A 13,184-nucleotide genomic window follows, 5' to 3' on the forward strand; every position below is an offset into this window, starting at 1 on the left:
ATTTTGGCATAAATTGGTAACATTTATTTGACAGTTGAGGTGATAACACTTCATATTTGTTTATATTCTTTACTATAAGTATTTGTTTCATTATATTTACTGTTTTTATTATATACTTTAACGTAAGATTATAACTTAATTCTTGTTTTCTATTTCTAAAGTTTTTATTTATTTACATTGAATATTAATTTGTTTTGCTGTATAATCCACTTCCGCAAAAATTGTGTGATGTATTTGATTTAAAATGAATTCAAGAATTTTTTGTAATTGGGCAACAATGTCAACTTAGATCTCTAATGTAAATAATGACCTGCAACAGTAAGTAAATTAGACGGACTGTAAGTAAATTAATATTAGCTAAGAGCAGCAATGATTAATGTCAGCAGTTTATATTCAATTTAAAGAATATATGGTAATAATTACTGTTACTACTGGTACCTATTTCTTATTTGTTATTTTAAAAGAACATACTACCCTTACAGCGTGAAAACTTTCACACAAATTATTCATGATAAGTCACTGTTAAACATTTCAAAAATAAACAAGCTGAAAATGAGAGCATTATCATAACGAAAACTTTGTATATTTACGTATTTTAATTCATAATATGGAAAATTTCTATTATGAAAAGTAGTTTAGATTTAATAATTATGTTTTAATGTGAAATTATATCATTCTAATTTAAATGTTATGAACTATAAAGGTAGTTTACTCTTGATCGAAATTCATATTTTTTATATACCTCTTATAAAATTAATAAAATTTTATATATGATGGTTGCATCATAAATCTTAGAACATGAAGAGCTTTTTTATGAAGAATAACTTTTCTTCGTCAAATCAAAAATAAAAGAGTTATAAATGAAAATGTTGTTGGTATCCATAATTTGAGAAAAATCTTCAAATATTTTTTTCAAATAAAAAATATTTTATGTATCAGACCATAATTTTTTATACCAAACAATATTATTTCATATACTGTCGGTTCGCTAAACTCAGACACAACTGGCTAGTGATTTTAGTCAATAATTTTGCCAATTCGACAAAAAAATAATTTCTAAATAGTTAATAATTACTAAATAATTAGTAATTTTGCCAATTTCGGCAAAATTCTCAAAAAACAAAAAAATTACCTACTAAAATCACTAGCCAGTTGTGTCGAGTTTAGCGAACCGACTACAATTAGGTATATTTTAATTTCATAGCAAATGGAACAGTCCATTTATCATAAAGGGGAGGCCGTATACTGGTATAAACCTTTTTAAAACTGTTAATAAATTATTGTTTTTAAAATATTATACCCAAATTGTATTTTTGAACATCTTATTTATTTTATATAATAATTAAATTCACTATCAAATGTCATTGATGTTTTATTAATACTTAATTTAAAATTTAGTTTGACATTCACGAAGTATCAAACTCAAATGTAAATAACATATGCTTTACTTAACAAATCGAGATTTAAAAACTAGCCTACTTAATAGCAACGATTTCAGCTGGACGTGTAGTGTGTCGGTAGAAAATAAAACGATTGTGACATCACATTTAAGACTTTGAGGTTGATTATCTCGAAGACGGTTAGAAATATCGAAATGCCGTTTTCAGATTTGGATTCAGAAGAAAAAACTACATAAGAATACATCGACAAATCTGATCTGAATATTGCAGGAGCGGCAACGCAATAACACACACACTTTTGCGAATTTATAAACGAAATGTTTTCGTTGAAAATGAATAACCATTTTCAATTTCGTTGCAACACGAAACTACAACCGCCTCAATTATAGAGCCCTCTACCCTGCAGCAAGCACCTCTACCGGTTTCGAAACATTAGTATCTCATCAGGAGGCACATATTTTATGCTGCTCTCTCTGACCCAACTAGGACAAACCCCGGCGTGCAGTCACGGATTGCAACGAACGGCAGCATTTTTCCGCACTAGTTAGAAAAATAACTATGACAAAATAGATTATCTCAAAATTTAGTAAAAAGTTTCATTGAATTTCTACTTTTCTACTTAAGGCACTGTAGTTAAAAGTGAATTGTCAAATTGTGAAACGTCAAATTATTTATATTTCATTTATTAACATTAATAGTAATAGCACAACTTGCGCAATTAATAGCACAACTTGCAAAAAAGGTGGTTTAAAAGATTTTTTAAAATTTAATTTAAACTGTATTATTGCATTTTTACACGTTTGTAGAAAAAAACTATTAAAATTTGTTAGAATATACAACAATAAAACTAAGATGTTATTCTATAGTTGTTGTGATTTACGTATCGACAGTATAGGCAGTTTTGATGTAATGTCAAGAAAAATATAAAAATGTTATGTCAGTCAAGTTCAAGTAAAAGTTTTTGTAGATATTGTCCTGTAATTGAGAATGAATAAATTATAATTGCTAATATATAAGACGTTTGTAGAAAAAATATTGTATGATATACGTGTTAAAAAGTATATTTTTAAGGCACTCATGTGAATTGCAGAATGAGCGAAGCAAAACTTTCACATGAGTGACTTAAAATTGTACTTTTAACACTTATATCATAAATAACTATTATATACAATAAAAAAATAAATACATACTTTTAATATTGGGTCTATTGAATAAAAAGAAGTATTTGCTTGTACTTACAAGCATTTAAGTATTTACTTAATAGTAATTAAATAATGCATTAAAGAAATGACTTTATTCAATTACTATTAAGTAAATACTTAAATATTTGTAAGTAAAAGCAAATACTTATTTTTATTCAATAGACCCATTAAGTTTTCATACCTTTTTAAGTTTTAAAATTATAAATTTAACAATTTAATATATTAAGATAAACATTTTATTGTGAAAAAACAGTTTGCAAATCGATGGCATCAAATTTTTATTTGATCTGGGTGCACAAGTTAAATTGCTCTGTTCCTATTTCTTTCCCACTTTCCCCCAAGCCTAATAATACATAGTTTATGCTGTCGTGCCGATGGCCAGGGTTTGAGTTTATGCAATCGAGTATTTTGAAGTGACAAATAAATGTGATCATTCCTCATTCCTCCCATTTAAACCCTTCTTCTATAACCATTCTATATTCGTTGGTTTAATGTTGTTTAATAGCCAAAATAGTAAGTGTAGTTTTTATAGAGCTCCAATAATTACATATAAATTAAAGAAAATATAAAATGTTTAAACTAGGATAAACAGATATGTATGCTGTAACCAATATTTCAACTGCTAGTGTTCCAAGAAATATGTTTGCTTTAACCGATTTGTTCGTTATAAGCAGTGTAAATGCTTTTTTTATATGTCATTTCACGGGACCTACTATTTTGTTTGTTATATCCAATTGTACGTTATAGCCGGTGTCATTGTAAACGATTTTGACTGTAGTTCGTTCATGAACTACACAAGCCTAAACTACAGGTTCCTGGATGGATTGGGAGAGGAAGACCAAAGAACACCTGGATTGGGACACTTAAGTAGAACATGTTAGTAAAGGGGATTAATATTAATATGATCCAAATAAAAACTTATGGAGAAACACAATTAGAGAAGCCAACCCCTGCGGTCCAGGTAGAAATTACTAAATTTTAATCTATCATACTTTTAATTATTATAAGTACCTGCTATTCAGTATCACCTCTCAAAATTGAACAATAAACACCACAAACTTTTGAAGAAGTTGTTTCGGAGGCAACTGAGAGGATGGTGCGAGCTCAGAATATAATTATTGTTGGTGCTCCAGAAAGTACAGGCAGTATCGATCAACGTAAAAAGCATGATGAAGAATTAGCATCCGATATTTTGGGGGTAGTGTGTGGGAATTCAACCCCACATATTCCTGTTAGCATAACCAGAATTGGCAAACCTTCACCCAATAGACCAAAATTAATGAAACTTTCATTTAACAATGCATCAATTGCAAAGGATATTCTTAAACGCAAGAACTCATTAACGGGAACCCGTTTTGATAAATTTATTATTAGAGATGATAAAACACCTAAGCAAATGGAGTATTTGGATCAGTTGAGAAAGGAGCTAAATGATCGAAAGGCTAAAGGCGAGACTGATATTACTATAAAGTTCATCAGAGGAACCCCCTCTATTGTACCATCAAAAAACTGAAACAGTCAAATTTTCTTAATTTCTCTATATCTTATACTAATATTGATTCTTTAATGGCAAAACTCAATGAATTTGTTCCTTATATGGATTTAGAGAAGCCTGCTATTATGCTTATAACAGAATCCTGGCTTAAACCACATATACCTAATTCTATCATAGATGTACAAGGTTATACTATATTCCGCAACGACCGGCTTTCGACTGGAGGTGGAGTATGCATTTATGTGTTAGATTCTGTTTTTTCTCAATTTACAGTAACTGTTTTACCTTCCAATATTCCTGGCTTCGAGGCAATATGTCTTCTCTTTCATAATAAACACTTATCTTTTACGATTTGCTGTGTTTACAGACCGCCTGATACTGCTTATAATAATTATGTTCAACTTATTAATTTTTTATCCGTTCTAGCTTCAACTTACAAAAACCTAATTATTGCCGGTGACTTCAATCATAGAGATTTAAAATGGCCACATCCTGTACCTCAAAATGCTTCATCTAGACTTCTTCTTGATTTTGTACAAGATTCACATCTCCAACAAATCGTTACTGAACCAACTCGTTTCCGTTCTGGGCAGCAACCCTCCATCTTGGATTTAATTATTACTTCTGATAATGATTTAATAAACAATCTAGAATACTATCCCCCTTTTGCTAAATCCGATCATGCAATTCTTCAGTTCCAAATGCAGTTAATTCTTGTTACTGATCCAAAAAAACTATACTCATCAAGATATTTTATTGATTATAGAGGTATTAATCATGATGTGTCACTGGTTGACTGGGCTTCCGCCCTGTCGTTACCAAATGTACAGGAAAACTGGAATATTTTTCATGAACAATGTAGCAACATCATAAAAAAGAATACAAGCTCAAGACTTATAACTACATTTCCTTCTAAACCCTGGATTAATTGGGATATTCAAAGACTGATTAAGAGAAAGAAAGCTCTTTGGCAAAAGTATCAAAGATCACGTTTGGAGAATGATTTTGTTACGCATAGGAAAGTTGCCAATCTATTGAAAACAAAAATTTGCAATGCTAGGAGAAACTATGAAAAAAATATTATAGACAGCAATAATCCAAAGAAGTTTTATAAGTATATTAGAACTTCCATAAACACAAAAGTTTCTGTTCCTCAATTAAAAACAGACTCAGGTGATATTACAAATGATGATTTGAAAGTGGCTACAACTTTTGCTAGGAGCTTTTACGGATCTTTTACTTTAGAACCTGATGGCCCGCTCCCAGACTTACATTATGAACCCGTAAATCATAGTTCTATTACCTCAGTAGAATTTTCTCCTGATGATATTTTTAAAAAACTTAAAGAACTTGACACCAACAAATCTCCAGGACCAGATAATCTTTCTCCTACTTTCTTGAAATCATGTGCAAATGCTCTTAAATATCCACTCCATTTGCTTATGGAACAATCATTCCACTCTGCTACTCTGCCACTTATTTGGAAAGAAGCACGGGTGAAACCAATCTTTAAGAAAGGAGATAAACTCGACCCCAAAAATTATAGGCCTGTTAGTCTCACTCCAGTTATATCCAAAGTTATGGAATCAATTATTGTGGATAATTTACACATATTTTTGAACCAGCATCAAATAATCCCGAACGAACAACATGGCTTTACCAGTGGAAGATCGGTTGTTACCAACTTGTTATGTTGCCTAAATGACTGGACTGCCGAAGTAGATATGGGACAGGATATTGATATTATCTACTTAGATTTTAGCAAGGCTTTCGATAAAGTTCCAAGGGAAAGGCTTTTGAAAAAATTAAACAGGATTGGAATTCGCGGGCAACTGTTAAACTGGATTTCAGCCTTCTTAAGTGAAAGAAAATTTTCAGTAAGAATACAGTCTTCAAGTAGCCCCCTATATGACGTGATAAGTGGAGTCCCCCAAGGATCTGTTTTAGGGCCACTACTGTTTAATATATTTACATCGGAGCTAAAATACATCATTTCATCAAAGTTTTCGGTTTATGCGGATGACACAAAGCTGTACAACAATCCTAAAATAAACTCTCAGTGTTTGCAAAAAGACTTGGACAGCATTTCTCGATGGTGTACTGACTGGTTGCTACCGCTTAATATAGAAAAATGTGTCGTTCTTCATCTCGGCAAGAATAACCCTCGGTTAAATTATTTTATTAACGGCACCGTTTTAAAAAAGACCGATTGTCACTCTGATCTCGGCGTGTTAATAGACTCACAATTGTCCTGGACTCCTCAAACGTTGCAACAGTGTAATAAAGCCAATCGCATGGTATATCTTATTAGTAAAGTTTTTTCGTCCTGTGACAGTCGAACCTTAGCAAAATTGTATAAAACTTATGTGAGACCTATATTAGAATTTGCTAATTCAGTGTGGTGTCCGGTTCTTCAGCGTGATGTAAATATGCTGGAAAATGTACAGCGACGAGTAACACGGATCCCGTATTCATTGGTGCGTCCCTCATATGAAGATCGTTTAAGGATCATGGATTTAGTTCCATTATCCGCCCGAAGACTTAGAGGCGACTTAATTACAACATTCAATTCATTTCATTACGAAACTTCTTCACTCAGAAATTTCTTTACAATAAATACAGATGAGCGGTTAAGAGGCCATCCCAGAAAGCTAAGAAGAGAACTCTGCAGAACCAACATCAGGTTAAACTTTTTATCAAATAGGGTTGTTTATGCTTGGAATTCATTACCGGCTTATGTCGCTATGGCTCCTAGTACAAATAGTTTTAAGAATAGACTCGATAATAATTGATTGTATTTTTAATTTAATTATATGTAAATCAGCGTATTTAAGTGTAAAACAGCTAAGTACCAAAATTTGTTTAGCTTTTAGAGTATAATAGGATTCTAATCCTCTATTCTTATTGAATGTTAATAATAATAAATAATAATAATAATAATACTACTCAAATACAAGTGATTTTGTAAAGGCGCATTTAAATCAAAGCGAACACGAACGAAGGAACGAATTCATAGGTGTTCGCTTGGTCATTCATTCGCTACAAAGTAGGGCTATTTACATTGAAGCAAACGTTCGCATTCGTTGATGATCGGGAGTGCATATTGCCTACAGATGTTTTTAAGATGGGCCAGTGCCAGTCACACATTGCGTTGTTTATTTTCGTGTTTCTTGCTGGGTAAATTTTAATACAATAATAGCTTACAAAAATAGCAGGTAGCAGGTATTATACGCTGTTTGAGGGAGCTTAGAAAATAACATAATAAAGAACCAGCTTTCTTAAAATTCTTCCTTGAAAAAGTTACTTGCTCTTGATATTATGACTATATTATGTTTAAATAATAAATTGTAAAATTGGTGTATCAAAATAAATTTGCTTTTAATTAATTTTAGCAATTAATTTGATTTGGTTACCTCATTAGTGTTTCTGGGTTGAAATTTATCCAATAAAAACATTAGGCTTTTAAAAGCAAACCACTTCGAACCCTCTTTTTGTCTTTCTCGTCTAAATGATGCCAGAAGCTAATTCATTTTTCAGTTCAGAGACATCACAACCCATTCCTATAGAAATGTTAAAACAAGCATCAGTTTTTCTGTTTATTATTTTATATAGCTTCAATTTTGGGTTTCATAGGCATATTCCATATTGCAAAATTGTTTTCACAACTACACAATAAACAACCCTCTCAAACTAATGTATGTAAATAAATTAAATCAGTACTTCTAAACAAATTCGTTCGCTACCGTCTATCCACTGTCCACATTGAACGATTTCCTTTGATGATTCGCTCACTTACTGACATCAGTTGGAACATGTGCGAATTCGAACGAATTCATTCGGTCGTGCTCGATTCGCTGTACAAATACAATAAAGTTAACGAACGAATTCGTTCGTTCATGTTCGCTTTGATTTAAATGCGCCTTAAGAGTTTAAGATATGGTTTACTAAAGTATCTAAAAGGTACTATTATACATACTTACTTTCACTTTCTTTATTTGTTGTTGGCTTTTTTTCAAAGGGGGTAAATTTATGTTCATCTTGTTCTATTTCAGATTTTACTGGAAATTCATTGGAGTCTAAATAAGCAAATTCCTCGTATGCAGTTTCCCTCTTAGGTTCTTCCTTTATTTCAATCTTGAAGGCATCCAAAGGACCAACACACGTCTCAGTCTCATCCACTTTTATTTCACAAGTTGTCTCGCTAGCTTCTTGTTTTATTTCCATATTTGATTCAGGTAGAAGTCTAGGAAAAGTGCATGCTAAATTAGAAATTTAAAATAAACAAAGAGGTGAAATTAGAGACATTTTATTATGTATGCCTTTGTACTCACTTAATAAAGCTCTAAAAATTAAGATATGTGTATTTCAATGCATATTTTTTCTATAATTAGTTCAATTCTCATTTAAAAATTCCTTTTTTAACGTAAATTTTCAAATTTATCCATCTTGATTGTTTCCTTGTCAATGTCATTTGTCATGCAGTAATGTCATGTCATGTCACTTTTCTACATGTTGCCATATTTTCAAAAAATATTATTTCTTGCAAAATTTTGTAAAAATTTAAATATAAAAAAATATAATTTTGTAAAAAATAAATATTTTATTTTAATTTTGTCTTCACCCGTTATAGGGGAGTGCAATTAGAATGAAAAGATTCAATGTTTCGGAAAAAATCAAACAAGGTTATATTTTTCTAAAACGTTTTTTGTTAGTTTATAAATATGTTAAAGTAAAAAGTTCTATTCACAAATTTCGCCGCTAATTGTTTATTAATTGTTTAAACAATAACAATTGTTTTGTATAAATAATGTTAAGAATATGGGTGAATTTAACATTTTATTTTGATAGAAAATGTTTTTATTTTAGTATAGATTATGCTGAACCCGAATCTGACATTACAATTTGCAAATTCAAAATGGCGGATTCAAAATGGCGGATTTTTTCCTAAAAATCCTTAAAAAGTAGTTGTAAAATCCGAATTTTTTTTATAAAACGTGTTTGTTTACATATATGTGGATGTTTTTGAGAGGTTACTGAACCTGAATCAAATTTTGATAATTTAAATTATAAAATGGCATATCCAAAATGGCGGATAACTTAAAAAATAGTTGTAAAATAATAATCTCTTTACAAAATGTATTTATTTCTACATATATTTATTTTTGAGAGCTTTGATAAACCTAACTTAAATGTCAACATTATAAACTATAAAATGGCGGATCCAAAATGCGGATTTTCTAAAAAGAACATAAAAAAGAACATTTTTCTAAAACATTTATTGCCTTTATTTTTAACAGGTTGTTGAATCTGAATTAAAGATTAAAAATTTAAATTTCAAAATGGCGGATCCAAAATGGCGGATATTTAAATGAAAAAGAAGTAGAATCCAATCAAACAAATTTCAGTTATGAGTAAAATACCTATATTTTTCCTATATATAAAATACCTATATAATACTGAAAATTGTTATTATGGAAAGTTGTTCAGAATTAAAAACGATGTGTCAATATGCAATTACACTCTTCTAATCGAAATATGGTTTGTGAACTATAAAGGTACATATTTATTGCGCGAAATATAATTTTTTTACATACCTCGTATAGATAATATTGATAAAATATAATATTTTATATTTGCATATCCAAATGTTAGACCACGCACAGCTATTTATGACGAATAACTTTCTTCACAAAATTAATAATTAACAAACAGTTATCATAAATAATAAGTGAAAATTTAATGATTTTGGGTATAATTAATTTGAAACAATATTAAAAAAAGACAAATTTTCGATTAGAAGGATATAATTACATATTGGAACATAGTTTTTAATTCCAAACAACTTTTCTTTATAAAAATTTTCGATATTGTGAAATATAAAGGTACTTTACTCTTGAGTCAAATTCATATTTTTTGACATACCTCGTACAAAATTAACAAAATTTGATATTTGATGGTTGCATCTTATATTATATACGATTCAGAGTATTTTATAAAGAATAACTTTTTTTCGTAAAACTGATATTAAAAAAGTTATCAATAGGTTACAAGTTACGCAGACATACTGTATAAGAGCTAAAAAAAATTTTTTTGTTGAACATTTATTATTGTTGAAGCGTATTATTAAATGTATTTTAGGTAAGTTTTACAGAAAAAAGTTTTGATCACTCTGTATATACATTTTTTCAGCTGGTAATTTTCGGTTTTTTATTACATTTTTGTTATCTTTCTTAGTTTTCTCAAAAAGAAATTGTTTATTTCATTTTTAAACTAAAATAATTCAGTGTCTTTTTAAGATTACATCCTAAGCTTTAAAAAAATATCAAAAAAATTGTAATAGATTTATTCAAACTTGAGTAATACCGTCTTAAAGTGGTGGGAATTCTGTAAAACTACGAAGATCTCAAAAATTACATTTTTTGAGAAATCGTATTATTTGAATTAAATTTTTGAGATTTTTTTTTTGAACAAAACATCGTTTAGTTAGATTATTGAGAGGTAAGTTGTGCAAATTTGAGAGTTTTATAAGTAAAATTGTATTAGTTACACATTTTTAAATCATTTTTAAACAAAATTCATGTAAGGCTCACTTTCCGCCCACACCGTACTTATGTCCATACATTTTATTTATTTTATTACAACCATAAGATAGCTTATTTAATCTTCTTTCATGTCCAATTTGTAAAATTTCTTTTGGTCCATTAGTTAAAGAATTACATTAAAAAAACTCAACCGTGCACTTCTTCCAACGCTAGTTTACAGTGCGCCAATGTGTGTGAGAAGGGTGACTTTAGCGTTATAAATAAAAAATTACAGAAGCTAGAGATTTAGTTTTAGAAAAATCTTTATATAAGGTTTTTTTTGTAAAATTTTCTGAATTTTTCAATGGTCGTCAGTTTTTTTCTAAAAATTATATTTTCGGAGTTATTTAAAAAAACATCTAACTTCGTTGTTCATTTGTTTAATAAAAAATGAAGCACCCACTTCTTGAGTAGAACTTTTTGATATGTTGTTTATTAAACATTTCTTAATGAAATTACAGAAAGTTTTATCTAGTTTGATTTTTTCCGAAGTGAAAATCTAAATGCACTCCCCTATTATGTTTATATTAGTTTCGATTAGGTTAGGTATAAATTTCTGAAAAGTAACATTTTACATAAATATTTTGCAATAACTATCGTTGTAATAGTTTGAAAAATGAAAGAAACGTTTATTCAAACTTCTATATTAAAGTACATGAACACAGCAATATATAAATACAGGGTGGGCCAAAGAAAAGAGTCCACCTCGATATTTGGCAGTATAGTTATTCGATTTTAAAAAAATGACGAAACAGGTCGACTTTTATTATTATATTGCAATTTTTTCGCATATATTTCATACCAGTGACGTCATCCACCAAAGCGTGATAACGTAATCGATGATTTTTTAAATGGAAATAGGGGTCGTGTGGCAGCTCATTTGAAAGGGTGTTCAATTGTCTATTCAGTAATATAAACATTGATATCATTATTTATACAGGGCGACCAAAAAAATATTGTTTGGATTAATTAATTGACGCAAAAAGAAGAATGTACTTTTAATTTATTTAACTCAAAATACATTGTACTGCTGTCAGAAAATAGAAAAAAAATGTTTATTTCACAACATAAACATTTTTTTCGCTTAAATTAAATCACAACAGCCTCCCACCTACTTCTTTTGACACTTTTAACATTTAATTTAAGCGAACAGCAATGTTTATTTGCCCAATAAACATCTTTTTTTTTTTATTTTACGACAGCAATAAAATGTATTTTGAGTTAAATAAATTACATACATTCTTCTTTTTGCGTTAATTAATTTAATTCAAAAAATGTTTTTTTGGCCACTATGTATAAATAATGATTATTGTTTATATTACTGATTAGAGAATTGAACACCCTTTCAAATGAGGTACCACACGACCCCTATTCCCATTTAAAAAATCATCGATTACGTCATCACGCCCAAAATGGATTACGTCACTAGTATGAAATATGTATTAAAAAATTGTAATTTAAAAATAAAAATCTACCTGTTTCGGCACTTCCTTAAAATCTAATAACTACCGTCAAATATCGAAGTCGACTCTTTTCTTTGGACCACCCAGTATAAACAAATACATACCTAATTTTTTTCTTTTATCCACTAGTTAGCAAATTAAATAAAATTCAACCGGTGGAGGATATGCGGGAGGGTTCAAGAAATTCTTCAAACATTTCAGAAATTTATATATTTTTTAGAAAAAATCGTTTTTTTTTCAAAAAGGGACGCTTAGCGGATTTAAATTTTGTCTTGTATTGTCTACTTTTGAGTTGTTGAAGATATTCCAACAAAAAAAGTTGAAGCTATATTAAATTAGATAATAACGTGTTTCAAGCTTACCGTGAGGTATTTATTTTAAGACAGGTAATATTATTTAATTGTATCACAAATTTTCCAGGTATACTTTTTGTTAGTACATATGTATTTACTTAATCTCTTTTTATTTTTAATATGTATTTTCCATTGTTGTCGTGTATAACCCCAGTGGTTCGGACATTAAATTTAAAAAATATATGTTGGCGATAAAATTTTGTATGCACCACGTCAGTAAAGACTCCTTATCGAACTCGTCTGTTACTCGCCTCGCTCGCTCTTCTCGTAATATCAGACTCGTTCGATAAAGAGTCACTTTACTGACTTGGTACATAAATAACTATTATTTAAAGCGATTGTGCGGAATACTGGGCAATGAAACAGTTGATGTCTTAGTTAAAAGGGCCATACACGAAGGAGAAGGAACACAATACAAAATTTACAACAAATGAAATAAAAACAGTTATTAACAACGTTTGGAAAACAAAATGGGAAGCACATAATAAATATAATCAAAAGGGCAAACATTACAAAGAAATACAAGAAACGATTCCCAAAAAACCATGGCTTATAAAGGGGAATCTTTCCAAAAATGCAATAAGAAAAATTTGTTTAATCACGTACCTGTTCCCAAATTTCTATTTAAAATTCGTTTAAAAACCGATCCATGTTGCATCTGTGGAGAAATAGGAGACGCAGAGCATCAAC

General features: G+C 29.7%; 1 protein-coding gene across 2 annotated transcripts in view; it reads right to left on the reverse strand.

The window, feature by feature from the left end:
* LOC126889970 (zinc finger protein 271-like) overlaps nt 1-8,549 on the reverse strand; it is a 29,126-nt gene extending 20,577 nt beyond the window's left edge. Inside the window, exons 1-2 of one of the 2 annotated variants that reach the window (XM_050658753.1) lie at nt 8,429-8,549; nt 8,078-8,340 (exon numbers count right to left, since the gene is read on the reverse strand). In XM_050658753.1, the coding sequence (XP_050514710.1) occupies nt 8,078-8,321 (244 nt within the window). In that variant the 5' untranslated portion in view covers nt 8,322-8,340; nt 8,429-8,549. Of the gene's footprint in view, nt 1-8,077; nt 8,357-8,428 lie in introns of both variants that reach the window. The other variant, XM_050658754.1, reaches the window with a different exon arrangement.
* Nucleotides 8,550-13,184: the final 4,635 nt, after the last annotated feature.

Source organism: Diabrotica virgifera, chromosome 8, assembly GCF_917563875.1.
Source record: "Diabrotica virgifera virgifera chromosome 8, PGI_DIABVI_V3a".
NCBI classification, from domain to species: Eukaryota; Metazoa; Arthropoda; class Insecta; order Coleoptera; family Chrysomelidae; genus Diabrotica; species Diabrotica virgifera.